Source organism: Equus caballus, chromosome 14 (genome assembly GCF_041296265.1).
Source record: "Equus caballus isolate H_3958 breed thoroughbred chromosome 14, TB-T2T, whole genome shotgun sequence".
NCBI lineage: Eukaryota > Metazoa > Chordata > Mammalia > Perissodactyla > Equidae > Equus > Equus caballus.
The window spans coordinates 39,507,941-39,525,562 of NC_091697.1; the positions used below are offsets into that span (position 1 = coordinate 39,507,941).

The 17,622-nt window shown below is 37.3% G+C and overlaps 1 protein-coding gene across 3 annotated transcripts in view; it reads right to left on the bottom strand.

The window, feature by feature from the left end:
- Positions 1-330: 330 nt before the first annotated feature.
- Positions 331-17,622, bottom strand: part of MRPL22 (mitochondrial ribosomal protein L22) — a 28,639-nt gene continuing 11,347 nt past the window's right edge. Inside the window, exons 3-7 of one of the 3 annotated variants that reach the window (XM_023617348.2) lie at positions 13,432-13,564; positions 8,349-8,414; positions 7,471-7,548; positions 5,757-5,826; positions 331-625 (exon numbers count right to left, since the gene is read on the bottom strand). In XM_023617348.2, the coding sequence (XP_023473116.1) occupies positions 414-625; positions 5,757-5,826; positions 7,471-7,548; positions 8,349-8,414; positions 13,432-13,564 (559 nt within the window). In that variant the 3' untranslated portion in view covers positions 331-413. Of the gene's footprint in view, positions 626-5,756; positions 5,827-7,470; positions 7,549-8,348; positions 8,415-9,553; positions 9,657-13,431; positions 13,565-17,622 lie in introns of those variants that run through there. The other 2 variants (XM_023617349.2, XM_070233946.1) reach the window with 2 other exon arrangements.

The following is a 17,622-nucleotide window of genomic DNA, read 5'->3' on the forward strand; positions in this document are numbered from 1 at the left end:
CATCGCTCACCTCCACCACCCCTTCCCCGGGCCCAAGAGAAAATTAAGCGAAAGAAGGACAAGCTTTCTTCTCCTATAACCTTCTACTCGAGTCCAGCATCAAAACTGCCACCTGCAGGACACTAGTTGGAAAGTAAACATTCCCTTCAAAAGGCCCTCAAAAAAGCCTTCTGAATTATAGTCTTTTACCATGTTTAAAGCTGATTTCCCCTTTCAAGTTGCAAATGCATAAATAAATCCAAAGGCTCAAGAGGGATGGGCAAAGCCTTATAAATACTCGCATAAAACCGGCAGTTATACTTCACATTGCAATAATTTGATGACAAATCATAAAAAGCATTTGTCTTTAATTTTTGTTTGTTTTTAGGAAATAAATGGCAAAATATATACACTGTGGAGTCTGAATTCCCCCATCATAGAGTGTGAATGATGGTCCGGTTCCGGAGCTCCTGAATATACTCTTTGGCGTGGGTAAGTGCTGTCTTGGGTGCTTCATGTGGAGGTGGGGGGCCTTCCACCAACTTCACAAAATAATGGCAATAAACCTTCTCCATGATCCCAAAGTGACCTCTGCCGTGGTATCGGATGCGTTTCAGGTACTGGCCTCGCCCTGAGGTGGACTCAGCTAGATAGGGAAGAAAAAGAGAATTATAGCAAATGACTATATCCATAAGACTACAGCTCAATCAGCTGAGCAATTTCTGCCCTTTCCTTGACTGGATTCTATGACTATATGAGCTCACTGGCTGGCTAGGGCAGGCTTGTCTCAAAATAAGTATCCCGAGTTTATCAAGGACCAGGCTCTGTTCTAGGTGTTGGAGAAAGGAGAGTGAAGGAGACTAGCAAGGGCCCTAGCGCCATGCGGTGTACATTCTAGAGGAAAAAGATAAAAAATACACATCATCATTTCAGTTAGCGACAAGCGCTATGAATAAAGTAAAACAGTGATGTGACAGAGAGTGATAGGGTGTTGGGGCAACTTCAGATTGGGGGGTGTCACGAGGCATTCTTGAGGAAGAGACATTTGATCTAAGACCAGAATGAATCATCCACGCAAATATCTAGGGGCAGGGTATTCCAAGCAGAGGGAACAGGAAGGGCAAAGACCCAACGGTGCGAATGTGCTTGGCTTGTTTTAGGAATAGAAGGACCAGCCTGCTGAAGTGTGGTAAGCCAGAAGGGTGACACGAACAAAGGAAAGAGACCAGAGATGAAGGCAAGATGACGATGAGCCCTGTAGGCTGAGGTGAGTTGTTTTGATTTTATTCTAATTGTGATGAGAAGCCACTGGAACCAAGGGTTCCCAAAAGCTGGTCCTCGGGCTAGCTACATGAGACCAACCTAGGAAACATACTTAAAACGCAGATGCTGAGACCACATCTCTGCAGTTCTAATTTAGTATATTTGGGAGAGGCCTTGGAAACTACATTCTGAGCAAACACCACCCCCACCCCAACTCCCCCTAGTAATTCTGATTCGCAGCCAGTTTTAGGAAGTTCAGCATTATAATTGCCCCTCATCTCCCCTCCCCCACGCTGCATGTCAAAGTCTGACCTTGTAAAATTTGAAGAAACCTTTTAAAGAGTGCATAAGAAGAAATCTGTTTACCCATAATACATCAGAGTAATAACCGCCTTCTACTATTTTCTGAATTTATTTAGTCAGTTACTTTTTGAGTTCATTTAATAAGTCTTTTAAAAAGGCAAAACGTATAGAACACATTCCAAATTAATCCACTTCAATACTCACCATTTTTGTATGCTTACTGTGACATAACTTTTTGATATAGGGACTACATCAAATCACACACTTGACAACCATCTAACTACAATCCTGAAATGGGTTTCAGCAGAAGCATCCTAGCTTCGCCAAAGAGAAAGCCAAGGATGAAGTGATTAAGAAAACTGCTTAGGGTCTCAGTGAGTTAAGGAAAGAGCTACAGCCTTATACCAACTTCATCTACTGGGCACTAAAGAATGCGTTTAAGACTTTCCAAAGAGAAAGCAGCATTACACAAATCACTTTATAGTGAAGTACCACCAGGTTTCTAGATGCACCCGTCAGGAGGAAACCTACAGACAAGAATAGTGACACCTAGGAAGAGTGTAGAAAACTCTAGAGTGTAGAAAACTCTAAAAAGCATTTTACAAACACGATGGCTGCTATCCAAAATTACAACTCTACCCAACTTGAGCACCAATTTCCAAATACTCTGAGCATAAGGAACATTACTCAGTGAGAGAAGTATCAAAACCAGCTGACTGTGCAGCACTATACACTCTACCATAACACAACGACCAACCCTACCAGCGTCTGTTAACCACCATTTTCCTTCCAACATCCCCCAAACACCTAGGAGCAGACACTCAATACCTGCTAATGGCCAGTCATGATTTCATCCTTCAGCCATAAAGTATCACCTTATGGCACATAATGCCATCATTTTTTGTCAAAACAAAAACATTAATTCTTCTGAAACACCAGTATTCTTTAATACACTACACAGCTACTTTGAGCTCCGAATGAAATCAGCATTTAAGAGCATAGATTCCAAATTGGTTTCTGGTCTCCCCTCCTCCAGTCTCTCCTCCACTAATTCCATATGTTGGGAGTTTCAAACTGCTTTTGTATGGAACCATTTCATTACAATGAAACAACATGTAGAAGCTGTCTGTAGTGTGAATCTGTCCCGACTGAAAGATGGTGGTGAGAGATCCAAAACTGTGCCATTCATTCACCCAACAATTGTTTCTGAGTTCCAAGAGGGTGCCAGGCTCTATCCTGGGCTCCAAGGATACAGCAGTGATCAAGATATCAAGAGCCCTTCTGTTTGCCCCAGGCCCCACTCCTGGAGGCCTCACAGCACAATTTCAAAACCAATGCTTACAGTTAACAGTCTTAAAACCCTACCTTAATAACATATATCTCTTACCCAAAAGCTTCCCCTGGGTTCTCTTCCATACAGTTTGAACCAAATGCCACAGCCTGCCATGTTCAGCCCTCTGGAATCCAGCCCAACCCACCCTTTCAATTTTATTTGCTCTACCTCAACCCTCTACTTCCTTCACACTATTCTACTCCCGTAACACACAATTACTGTTCATTCCAACCCACATGCATTTGCTTATGTGGTTACCTCACTTTGAAAATCTTTTCTCTTGGACACTCTTAATATCTTACTTAAGATAGTGTCAATGTAGGTAAATTACTAGTATTTAGGTAAATGTGAAGCTTGACATTTTAAGATTAGAAATCCTCTCCTCCCCGCTTCATCATTCTAAGCCCAGAAGACTGATTTACAAAAGTGACTCAATCACTTTCCCTAAAGGGAATCATTTTAGACACCATGAATCACTAAGCAGTGACGTTTTATTAGTCCATGTCCACTTGTTAAGGCCTATTCACAGTGTCATTACTCATCATTATAAGTTTGAAAAGGAAATGAACTTTCAAAATCTTTGGTCATGCAACACCAGGTATTAGCTTTAGACTGATGATAGGTATTTGAAGGAATTACCATATAATGAGAACATATGCTACCAAAAAAGCACTTCCCTTAAAATGCCTATACTTCTTTATTTCAGGGGGCTGAAAGAGCCATTCCTGAGCCAAAATGGTAGCCAACAAGTAACTAGTCTTTCAATGGAAATCTAGTCTATGGAATGAAATGTCTAGGCCTTTTCTAAGAATACAATAGGATAAATCAGTCTCCCACATTTTATAAGTAAACATCACTAGAGTACTTATTAAACAAATAGCTTCCCAGGCCTCTCCCCTAGGGCTTCAGACCCAGCAGCTCTGTGGTGAGGCCTGGGAATCTGTATTTTTAATAAGAACCTCAGATGATTCTTATCAGGGAAGTACAGCCAAAATAGGGATAAAACGTCTACCATGTCATGGTGAGAGACTTCTTCCTAAGGGTACTCATCTCTTTCCCTCCATAATGGAATTAGGTAGCAATATACTTCGCAAATGAGTTTTTAAAATCATAAGACAAATGCAAACTTATCAGCCCTACTTAAGAAAGGAGATTTTACATAGAACTAGATGAAAGAAGGTGCAGGTAGGGCAGAGATGTTTTAGGAGAAATGTGCTAAGGAGACCAATGAATTAAAGGCCCATTCATGTAGCACTGGTTAAGTTTATTTTTGCTCACTAGCAATACTGGACTTTGCTCCTTCATGTGGGAAGACAGGATTAAGCTCCTCACCCTATCTCTCTTTACCACAGTAATTGAAAAGGATTTAAAGACAAACTCTATTTCATTTGTATCTGAATTCCATTCTAATGTGTTGTCTATCAGCTAAGAAGCCATATTCCTAAGAAACTGAATAAAGTTAATTAAATTTGACTTGATATTCAGTCATAGAGCAGGAAAGGTCACAAAGAGGTTTCAAGCAAATGGCCTTGCTCTTCATCCATTTCATCTCTTCCAACAATTCTGGGCCCTCCCGGCATTATTTATTCATGCAGCTCCCAGAAGAAAATTCTTATGATTAACTACTGTAGCCCTGCATCTTCTGAGTTGCCATTTTGATTTCTCTCTGCACCTACATGTGTATCAGAATATAATTAGTTATTCAAGATTCAGCTTTAAAATAAGATATTTCAATTGAAAACCATAACTCATTTGAATTTCAGAAGTAGGTGGTGTTGCCAGCATCAATCTCAGGTGAACTGAGGGGAGAGTTTAACTTAACCAGAATAAATATCTCCAGTAGGGCAGAGGTGATGTGTCAGAGTGGAATTGAGATTATTTTTTTTTAATCTAATTGTTGAAAAATTATAAGACAGAACTAATTTCCTCCACAATGATTAAGCCTTTTTTTCCTTCATTTGGAGAGCAGCAGTTCTCCATATCTTAAATTTAAAATATCTTTAGATAAAATAGTCCTTATACGTAAGTTTGGCACTGAGAAAATTTTGCTTCAACATCAACATCTTTGTTTGATTAAAAAACTGCTTAGGTTAGGAGCAATTGTTGCTGAAGTGAGAAGAAAACATTACTAACTACTGCTCCACTTCACTGTAGAGTTGGAGGGGGCAAGAGAGCTTTGTACTAAACGTCGATCTCTTTCTAGAAAAAGAGCTGTGTGAACACAGGCTACAAAAAAAAATCCCTTACATTTGTACAGTGCATCATGCTTCCCAAAGCATTTTCACTCACATTAATTTAATTTGATGTGGAACAAGCATACAAAACGGGAGATATGCTTCCGGATGTAATAACAAAGGGGAACAAACACATCTGGGTCATATGAGCATTCCAAGGCCCCTTGGCTCTTACAATTCAACAGATGTTCCATTCTGGTAATTGGAAGGTTAAATTATAGGACCTTTATGGATTAGGCACCTGGCTTGGCACATTATAAAGGGTTTTTAAGCCTACTTGTCATCCTTTATTTACTTCCTTCAGGTTGACAAAGAATTCATTAAAAAAAAAATCAGTCCTGTTCTTTCTTAGTTTTATCATGATTAAAGGACCACTCTATATACCATCTTGGTATCCATTAGTGGTAGTAGGTTTCATGATCTCAGTCTCATGACAGAACAGGTAACAATAAAGTAGGAAGGTTACTACCATTTACAACAGACTAACATTAGCATGCTGAAGGCTGAAGAATAAGCTATTGCTGGCGATTTTCACTGGCAAACCCAGTCCTAAGGAATTAGATATCAAAGACTGCTGTTAGATAAAGAACTTGGCATCGCTGTTGGAAGACATTTTCCAATGCTAAGAATATTACAGATCTTACCTATATATAAATTGGATCTGAATTCCACATTGTGGTCTCTCACTGCCATCTCTTGTGCTTCTAAGAGAACCTTAAACAAGGAAAAGAAAGGCACTCATATGGCTAAACTTGAATTAAAACAGAATTAAAATTTCTCATTTCTTGTTGTTATCTCTATAATATGACTGCTAATCACATGCCTCCATTTTACAGTCAATCTTAAAAAGAGAACATCAAATGCATCAAACAGCACTAAGGACAAGGGATACAGTGAGCTTTCCTTCCTCAGACAAGTATTGCAAACACCAGGAACACAGCCCATCCCCCTAAGTTTACAATGGAAGGTGTAGGCTGTAAAGGAGATAGCAGCACTTGCGACAGTACCCTTGGTAATGAACGTAATATCTTTGAGTCAGAGACTTGTCAAAAAGTTCAAGAAGCTCAAGAGCAAAATCTTACTGAAATTTCTTAAACATTGGATCCAAAATAACCATTAGCAACAGACAAGTAGAGAAAATCATACTCCAAAATTTCCTTTAAGAATTATTAAATTTATACTCTATACATATTTTGAATTAAGTTAACTTCCTCCAGATCACATTTTTTAGAGTAGGACAATTGTAGTCAGAAACAAAAGAAACTAGATCTTTCACTCCTTTAAAGATAAAGAACATAGTACAAAGCTGGGTACACAATAGATACTTAGTAACTGCATTCTGAATTGAATTAAATAGAGGTATTACAATGGAAACTTTTAGAAGTCTCAATCCAACAATCTTAACAATTCAATTCAACTCTTAATGATTCAACTGCTAAACTAAAAAGATAAGATCTGACTTGAGGTGCAAATTAACCGGAATATAAAAAATAATGCTGGGGGCCAGCCCAGTGGCACAGCGGCTAAGTGCCCACATTCTGCTTCAGCGGCCCGGAGTTTGCCGGTTCGGATCCCGGGTGCAGACATGGCACCACTTGGCACACCATGCTGTGGTAGGCGTCCCACATATAAAGTAGAAGAAGATGGGCATGGATATTAGCTCAGGGCCAGTCCTCCTCAGCAAAAAGAGGAGGATTGGCAGCAGTTGGCTCAGGGCTAATCTTCCTCAAAAATAAAAAAACAATGCTGATACCCCCAGATGTCCTTAACCCAGCTTTTGGAGACAAAAACACTCATGTGCCCAGAATGAGTCAGCACAAATACCACTGGCTCATTAGTATGTAGTGAAGTCAGCTACATTTAGAGCTAAAAGGGTCTTAAGAGAACATCTAACCCAATCCCACCTAGTTTACAAACGAGAAAAATGGAACCAGCCAGGATGTGGTGCCCATAGTCACAACAGAAACTGTCAGAGAAAAAACTAGATCCCAAGTCTCCTGAGTCCAGTGCTCTTTCCACTCAACTGTTATCAAATCACAAGCTCTCAGTTTCGGAATTGACCAAAACAAAAATCTTCTAAAAAATATATCAAGCCCCAAATCATGAAAAATAAGATTTATCACTTCACAGACAGACAGTAAAAAATAAATAAATGTCTGGTGCAAACAAAAGCATCTCAGGAAAAAAATACTTAAAGCAAACAATGTCTCTAAGATATAAGAACATTAGCAAAAGTGAGTGCCCTAAACCTGTATTATGTAAACTATGTATTTACACCAGGAAATTCAGGGAATTCAAGAGGTAGCCGAGCTTACTAACTGCAAGACAGCTATGTGATCCCTCCCCCCATTAGTTTACCTCTTTAATTATTTGGGCCCCTTTTTTGTCACTGAATTCCAACTGAGCCAAAGCCTGGTCAATGGACATTCCTCGTATCTAGAATTAAAAGGTAACAGATAAGAGAAAACAGACAAAGTAGTTTACAAGTTCAATGTTGCCTTTTCAATGAAAAGTAAAAGCTTTACATGTTCCAAACAACTTCTGAAAATAGCTAACTGTTATATGTCAATTATAACTCAATAAAACTAGGAGGAAGTTTTTTAAAAATTAAAAATAAAAATAGCTAACTAAATGCAGGCAAAAGAGAAGAAAACAAGTTTGAGAAAGGGTACCACCCTCTTTAAGTCACAATCAAACAAAGACTTTAACCATAAAACCTAGATCCTAACAGTTTCAGTAATATTAAAAGAGAGAGCAGACATGACAGAGAGAAATCACAGACTGGCAAGGACCACACCAGGCATCAAAGGCACCTTCTGCTACAGGATAAATGAATTACCTGTATATTTGCTGCTTTTGCCTCCTCTCATATATAAATTTCATTTTCCAGGGAAAAAAACTTAAAAAGCAACAGTTTTGAAATAGGTTGAATCAAATTTTACAGATAAGTAAGCTTGCTTCCTGGATTCTCTGGTTGTAGACAGATTCCTGATGCCTTTGTTTTAAATATCTATGTATCCAATGTGATTTAGTTTCTCAGAAGAAAGGGAAAAATTAAGCAAAATCACTCATCTCTGAGCAATTATTTTTTGATCCCTTACCAACTATCTGAACACATAATCACACTCCTCACTTTTGAAGAAATCAGAGCAAATTTTTTTGATTTTTCAGGTCCTGGAGGGAACCTCATAGCTCCTCTTCCTGAGTATTATACGGTAACAGTCACTTTAGCTTACCAGTTTTGCCAAATACCACATCTTGTCTTTGCTGTATTTTATTTGCCTTCGACAATGATAGATTTCCTTAGAAATAAGGAGGAAAAAAAACTTTAGCAAGTTTATCAAAATGATAGTAATATACTGCTAATAAAGTTTTTACTTTCTATGCTTAATGAAAATGCTGACACGAGAAGTAAAAACATTATAAAGAATTTGCAGATTCTTTTTCCCTACAGAAAGTTGTATTATTCCAAAGTCCCACTACGTAAAAAGATTACTAAGGGAGAAACAGGAACTATAAAATGGCTAGTTTGTGCCAATAATTACAATATTTCTATCCAGAGGAACAGCAAAAGGTTTAAATGAAAGTATTTTGAGAACATTTAGCTGGCTAAAAGAACTAAAGAAAAGGTACTACAACAACAACAACAAAAGTTTCTCGTCAGCTAACAATGATGAAATGGACAAAATAACTGTTTTCATAGGAAAGCCAATATTCTAGTATTTGGTTAAGAGCACAGATTCTAGAATCAGACTGCTCGGGTCTGAATCCCAGCTCTACCATTTATTAACTACAGAACCCAAGGTACTTAAACTCTCTCTGCCTAAGTGTCCTCTTCTTTAAAATGAAGATAATAGTACCTACCTCATGAAACTATAATAAAGATTAAATAAAATAACCTATGTAAAGAAAGCAGTTTACAGTGCCTAGCACATGGTAAGATCTTAATAAATGTTAGCTTGCATTATCTCCTATTTATAGTAGTAGGCATAGCCTATTTAAGTTTTTTTTTTTTTAAAGATTTTATTTCTTTCCTTTTTCTCCCCAAAGCCCCCTGGTACATAGTTGTATATTCTTCACTGTGGGTCCTTCTAGTTGTGGCATATGGGACGCTGCCTCAGCATGGTTTGATGAGCAGTGCCATGTCCATGCCCAGGATTCGAACCAACGAAACACTGGGCCGCCTGCAGCGGAGCATGCGAACTTAACCACTCGGCCACGGAGCCAGCCCCTTATTTAAGTTTTTTAATCAATCATCCATTAAACAATTTAGAGTTCACAAAGCACTTTTCAAGCCCATTGTTTCATTTGATCTAACTCTATGAGTTGGGAGAGGAGACATTTTATAATCCTTTTACAAAGTGAAAATCAGAGAAATCAAGTGACTTGTCCAAGACTGAACAGCTTCTAAGAGACAAAGTTAGAACACAAAGTGCCATACCGAGCAAGTGCCTGATACAACGTCTGGCAGGTGTAGCTTCAAACTTCCCCTTATGTTTCTAAAACCCACCTTCTTTCACTGCTACATCATATCACCACTTTAAAAAAATTAGAGAACATTTGTCAAGGAAAACAATAGCAAGGAGAACTCAGAACTTCCTAACATTCTGACTCTCGCTGGAAATTTTCAAATGCCTTAGAAACGACAGTTTTCTAAAGTGGCCATCTTTTAATATGTAGCAGATTTCATTTCACTTGCAATAGAAGCTGACAGGCTGAAAACTGTAGCAATAGCCTAATTACATTTTCAGCAATAAAATGTCCCAGGGAGTGCAGGAGAGGAAAGAAGAACTGTCATGACTGATAATATTAATCTGCAAAAATTAATACAGTCAATAAAATCTTTTATATAGAAACCTTTCAATTCTTGGTTTCCCCTGGTGGGCTATCTTAAGCCTGAATCGTATAGGATTATCTTCAAATTTTGTAAAAAAGATACTGTAATCCTGGCAAGAGCATGGGAAAAAAGGAATCAAGTATTTACTGGAAAAGGGGGAAAGTTCTTCAATCATCCTCTCCTAAAACTAAGAAGCTCAAGATTTACTTGAGGTAGGTGCAATGTCTAAGGGCACTTCTTAAAGATAAATCAAACAAAAATCTCAGTAAATAAACCCATCATGGCAAACAGAGTGGGAAGGCCGGAAGTCAGAAGGTCTGGTTAAATATCACTGCCATTAACTAACCTATAGAGCAAATTAGGTAAAGTTAAGTTAGGATATAATGAGCAAAACAGTTATTCAAATGAAGTAAAAGTTAGTCTCAATTATGAAATGTCTTAACCAGTAACTTTTAAAGAAGTTAATTTATTTTTAAGTGCACATAACTCAAATGACAAGAAAGTATCACCTAATAAAAGTCCTTACTAGAGCCTTCTGTGGTCTACATTAACGACTTATAAGCATGACATATTATCAGTATGTCAATTAATCTATAATTTAACAACATGCCTCTTATACAAATGGTTGTTCAAACAGTTTTGATATAGTCTCACTAAAATTTTAATTTATTTAACATAGCTTTCTTCAACAATATTGCAAAAGTAAACTCAAGCCCAAATTAACAAGGTATAACTATTATGAAGAAAGCCATTTAATTTCTCTCTGACTTATTTTCTTTACCATGGTGAAGGCATATGTAAGATAAAGTCTGCACAGGAATCGATATTGTTTGGAAATTGGTGCAAGCTAAATTAGGAAGGTAGTCTAAAAAATACGTATTAGGAGTGGCCTAAAACATGCCTAAATTGGTGACATTCATTTTAACTTATACTATAGGATTTATTCACTACCCCACCCACTATTATTTCTTTAACTACATATTCTAATACTAAAGATAAGAATGAGGTAGAATGGTAAATATTGTCTGGCCCTCTTTTAAGCTAGAGATACAACTAATTTTTTAAATGTTTGTAGCTAGCAGATCAGCAAGTTTAAGGGACACTGCACATAATGGCACAGTGTATGAACTACGTGGCCAGATGAGCAAAGTATTCCCTGTTAGTAAGCTACAGATTTATGAAGGACATTAATATTTCATTCATAACAGGTATAACTGATTCATTAATGTCAATTTACCAAATACTATTTCTTTCTTTTTTTTCTTTTTGAGGAAGATTGGCCCTGAGCTAACATCTGCTGCCAATCCTCCTCTTTTTACTGAGGAAGACTGACCCTGAGCTCACGTCCATGCCCATCTTCCTCTACTTTATATGTGGGCTGCCTACCACATCACGGCTTGCCAAGCGGCACCACGTCCGCACCCAGGATCTGAACCGGGGAACCCCGGGCCGCCAAAGTGGAATGTAGGCACTTAATCGCTGTGCCACTGGGCTGTTCCCCCAAATACTATTTAAAGTCAGAAAATGTTAAGGTATTTTCCAAAAGTCATAATTTGTCCCCAAAAGGATTACCCATTCAAACAAAATCTGTGCAAAATAGAGAATTTAGAAAGTGCCTATATAAAATCAAACCAAATGTCCTCACATAGACACTTGTATAAGGAGTATTTATGATGCAAAAAAGTTAATCAAAATAGTTTCAGTAAATACAATATGCAACAAATGGCTAGATTACATTGTTCTTCATTTGCTAGAGTTAAGGGGATGATCAACTGTTAAGTATTTGAACTGTCATTTGGGATAAATCCTGAAGTACATTTGTTTTATATCCAAAAAGGCTGGTACTACGTATTATAAAATTTTGCTTTTATATTCTGGACCTGACAAATACTGTTGTGATTTCTTTATTTCCAACTAATATCTAAGTTCAAAGAGCTCAGATAAGAATTAGAGAAAGCTCTGTCTACGGCCATAGCACCCTGAACGAGCCTGATCTCGTCTGATCTCGGAAGCTAAGCAGGGTCGGGCCTGGTTAGTACTTGGATGGGAGAATTAAAGAAAGCTCATTAATTATAGGAAGTATTTTATTTATGATATTTGTACAAATGTATAACTTTTTCTAAATTTTGGTTAATTACAAAATGAAGTCAATACTTCACAGCACAGATTCTGTGACAAATCTAACTTTTAAGTTCTGATTGCATGATAAAATATGAAAGTTAAAAAGTTATTTGTTTAGGGGGCTGGCCCCGTGGCCGAGTGGTTGAGTTCGCGCGCTCCGCTGCGGGCGGCCCAGTGTTTCGGCGGTTCGAATCCTGGGTGCGGACATGGCACTGCTCGTCGGACCACGCTGGGGCAGCGTCCCACATGCCACAACTGGAGGAGCCCACAACGAAGAATACACAACTATGTACCGGGGGGCTTTGGAGAGAAAAAGGAAAAAATAAAATCTTTAAAAAAAAAAAAAAAAAAAAAAAAAGTTATTTGTTTAAACTATTAACATCTCTCTTTCCTCTTATTTCCCAATTAGGTGGGAGCTCTTTAAATCAATAAATTAACTCCAGTAAATAAGAAAAAACCCATAAAACTACTAATTCAGACCAATACTTACACAGCAATTGAATCTTAATGAAATGCATGTTGTCAATTCACATAAAAACTAAGCAAATGACATTATTTAGATGATATTGATTATCTAGTAGCCTTAAATCCCAAAAGCCTTCAAAAGATGTTTGCTGAAGTGAATGATTTATAATTAACAACAGTGATTCTATTTCCAAAGTACTTATTGCAGTTTATGTTCTTAAGGATTCAACTGTTCCCATCTTGTCTATGCTATTATTACTTGCATAAACTCTTTACCAGATGTGGATGTATTCCAAGCAAATTCATGTTAAGCTGGCAATTAGTCTTATATCTCAGACTGGAGCAATCTCAGCAGTTTGGAGAAGGCAAAAGAATTCTGAGCAGCTAAAGATAAGATAAAACTCAACTCGGGAAGGACTCCAATGATTAAATTTAAACCTTAGGTTCAAAGGTTTGTGAGTTAAGGAAAAAAAAACCTACAACCAAATATGTCTATATTCAAATACAAAACATTGGAAAACCATATATATGATTTAAATATTGGACAATGGCTTAAGTCATTCTTGCCAACTTTTCGAGCTCCATTATCAAGAATCCACTAGCAAGCCTCTTGGAGTCAAAAATCAGTCAGTATGTCTCAAGCTATTAGCTTATTCTCAGAGTTAAGGTCCCTACCCAGGAGGTTAACTCAAGGCAAACAAGTAAGTAAAACAAAGACAATCTTTTTAAACTACCAAAGGGGTAAGTCTAGAACATTTTCTGTATCAATTAAAGGATCATGCAAATTGCTGTACATTTTTTTCTTTTCTTAACATGGAATAAATCCTCATTGCTAGCCACGTAAGAGCAAGAGCTCTTTAACAAAATTAAGAGATTAGTTCTACCCACAAACTTACTGCTGGTCTCCGAGGTTCTCCAGGTAGTTGTGGAGGATAAACAATTTTATTCTTCTTCTCCCATTTTCGAGAAATGTCAAGAGAAGCACTTGTGTGGATTTGTGATTGGGGTACACTGTGAGACGAAAGAAGCCTGTAAAACAAGAGACACTCAGAATCTTTTCCAAAGCTTATGTATCTTCTGAGCCACAGCAGCTCCATTTTGATGGAAACTATTTAACGATCACAAGTGAAAACACTCTAGATGTATGTATTAATAGAGACTGCTTTTACATAAAATACCACAAAGAGCTAGTTTACTGAAGACTAAGAAGAGTGAAAAGTTAATAACTCATATAAGTCAAATAATAAACTAACATTAACCCAAGATCTCTTGCTCTGACTGGCCAATAAATATTGACTCTACTATAAGTGACCTCCGTCCTAAAACAGATTTAAATAAGACACAATGGATCCCTGATCTGACCTGCATAATTCTTCAACTTTGTTAACTAAGCAAGACAAACAGCACCATTTTCTAATCGCTAAGAAATTAATGGATAAAAGTGGCATTATGTGCCTCCTGATGAAAGAACACACCACCCACCATCCATGAGTTTTTCCACAAAAAACGAACCTGAATTGATCAAGCCTCTAGATTCAACCCAGGAAATAGGGTAACATGTTAAACAACATGAGGGGGACACATTTAGCCAAATCCAGGCTGTACAAAACTCTACAAGACAAACAGCTCATTTTCTTCAACAAATAAATTACAAGGGGGGGAGGTGCTGAACGAAGGACCTAAAGATTAAGAGACTTAAGAGAAATGTCAATTTCAATGTGTGGACTATTATAATTTTAAAAGTATGACAGTTATTTAACCATCAGAAATTTGAACATTAACTGGATATTTGATACTTTTTAATGAGATACAGAGTGAAATATTTATGGATGAAAATAGTGTCAGAGATTGTTTCAAAATATGATGGGGAGCAGTAGGGGCTACAGATAAAACAAGAATGGCCATGAGTTAATAAATGCTGAAGCTGGGTCATGGGTTCATCACACTGTCTACTTCTGTATATGTCTGGATATACCCAACTAACACAACAAACTTTAGTGTGTCCCCACTGCCCGGAATATAGAGTCCAAACTCCTAGCTAAATACAGGGAAGGTCTTTTATAACCTAACCCCAACCCAGACATCTCTGCTTATTCACCTTATGGCCTAGCCACACAGACATCTGTTGTTCCCTGAACAAGCCACATACTTTCATATCTTTACACTTTAGCTCATATTGTTTTCTCCTCCCTCATTATCTCCAGCATGATACGCTTGTCCTGTTTTAAGTTCCAGCTTAAATGTCACCTCACTGTGAGGCATCACCTGATCCCTCCTCCCAGAAAACCATTCCCCCACTGTCTTAGTCCTTTGCTCTTGCGAGCCACAGAGCAATGAGTTGGACTACTTGTACTACAATACATTGGCTGTAGAAGAATGAGTTACTGTAGCAAGCATATAGATTTGAGCATACTGAGGGCAAGTATGACCTCCTCTATATGCTAGCCCCAAGGACAATATGTGGCACATGGATACTGAGTAAATATTTAACCCAGGCTTAAATATTCCAACTTGTTATATGGCAGATTCTCACACAATATATGCAACTGGATGAGAGACATGACAAAGCCTTTGTTTTTAGTCCTCAAACCATTCAGACTAAAGAACTTTAAAAATCGATTCTTTTCCTAGTAGCTCATTTCTCCTACTCTACCTCAAGTGTACCATCTTACATCCTGATACTAAGACCAGTGCCATCAAAACACCTGACAAAATCTGTACCTTTGCCATCCACATTCAGGCTCCAATATTTTAACCGAAAAGCACAAAACCAGCATACATGATGTTAGAGGGCAGAATTTCCTAATAAAACTATAAGCCAGGTCCTGAGGGCAGAGACTATGGAGTCAAGTAGACCCGGTTCTAAATTCTAACTCTAATACTACATAAATGGCCTTGGGGAAGTCACATAACTCTCTAAATCCCAGTTTTCTCACCAGTAAATGGAGTAATGATAGTAATTACCTCATAGCCTTCTTAAGGAGCTCAAACGAGGTAATGTAAGGAAAATACTTAACCTGACACTTTGGGCTCAATAAATTTTAGACAATATTACTTTTAGGATGAGGAGAAGAATACCTACTTCACTCTGTTGCTGGTGAATTAATAATTAATGTACAGTGTCTAATACATGATAAACACTGATGGCTAGTATTAATTTCAAATTAGGCCCTCTGAACAGTCCATCTCTCTTGTTCTCCAAAAGAAATAAACACTGTGAACTGTAAACTTTACACTACACAATTTTAAACCTTCTTCTCATGTTTATAACCATGATCATTTGTTTCTATGAAGTTGTAATTAGTGAGTGTACTAAGTTTGTCACTTCTTTGGGCTTCACTTTATTTATTTATGAAAAGAGGAACTGAAGCATGTCACCTCTAGGGTCTTTCTGACCTTAATTCTATCTCTAATCTCATTGTGCACAGCATGATTACAGAAACACGAACCCTTTGGCTTCTATTTCATTCTTCTTCAATGAAACCACTTACTAACTAGTCTAAAAGACTGCTACAGGGTGAGACCCATGCCTTTTGTATCCCCCACATCTAGGACAGTGTCTTACACTCCTCAAATCCTCAATACACATTCAGTGAATTAAATATGATGCTTAATAAATTAAATACATTATGAATTAACAATGACAAAGCTTTCTGAATACCTACAATACTTTCAGGGCTCAAATGGTTCATAAAATTAAGTATCAAGCAAATACTAAATAACTGTAATCAAATTAAATTAAAATATTATTCCAAACGGGGTACTTAATTCAGAAGTATATTAAATCAAAAGTTCTTATGTGCCCTCTTCTGCCCAACTACTGGAATAACACTGAACTAAAGCAGAAAATGAAGCAATCATAAACTTAAGGTTTTTATGAGCACTTTTTGTGTAAGAAAGCCTGTGAAGAGTCACTAGAGAAAACAAACTCAAGAAAAGCAAGTTGGTGGAATTAACAAATGATAGCATGAGTTTATTGCTAGGATCCATTTCCTTCTATAAAGTTGTTTTCCAACAAATATTAAATTTTCGTCTGCCTAGAGCTCTAGTTTACTGTGAGTATTTTAAAGAATCAAAATAAGTTAAAATCTTAAAAAAAAAAAAAAAAAAACACTGAAAGACATCCAGGATCAACTTTTATCATTTTGAAATTCAATATCATTATTGATATTTACTATATCCTTTCATTTACTAGGAATCCCAAATCCCTTTAGCTTCACTGTTATCTCTGTAAATTGGGTAAAGGAAGGTAGGCATGAACCAACTCTCCAGGGCGCTTGTACACAAAACACATACACAGGTACCCACAACACGGTGAGACAGTCAGAGCTCAAGCAGAAAGCGACTGGTATAGTGGAACTAGCATAGGAACTTCCTTACTCTCATTATTCTGGAGTTTTCGATATACCAATACTTGAGGGTTAAGTTTAAGTATCACTTTTCAAATTCTGCCCATAGTCATTAGGCATTGAAGAGTAGCAGATATAAGCCAAATTTTAGGATTGAGTCGATTCAGATAAGATAGAATATCTGAAACTTTCTAAAGTCAGAATTTGAAAGAACTAATACTTTCTATTTATCAGTCAAAGTTCATTTTGAAATTTAGTACAAGGTATACCCAAGTCCCAAGTGAAGATAATACTGGCCTCAGGCTCAATCTTGAGAATATCACATTATTACATGCATCAAGGTAAAAACTTCTTTGTTCCAAATTTACTGATGTTAACATTCATCTCACACTTGAGACTGAATAAAAGAAATTAAAATCTAAAAGAAAGGGCTGAAGCGATAATGTATATTCTCATAACTCAATATAATTTTATTCTGTGAAAGTCAAGGACAATAAACAAGGAAACAAGAGTTTCGCAAACAAAAAAAGTGAAATTCCAGCAATTTTGGACCATGATAAGCTCAGAGTTTCTCAACTTCTGCACTACTGACATTTTGGGCCAGATCATTCTTTGTTGAGGGGATTGTCCTGTGGCTTGTAGGATGTTTAGTGGCATCCCTCACCTCTACCCACTAAATGCCAGTAGCACTCCCTGCCCAGATTGTGACAACCAAAAATGTCTTCTCTCCAGATATTG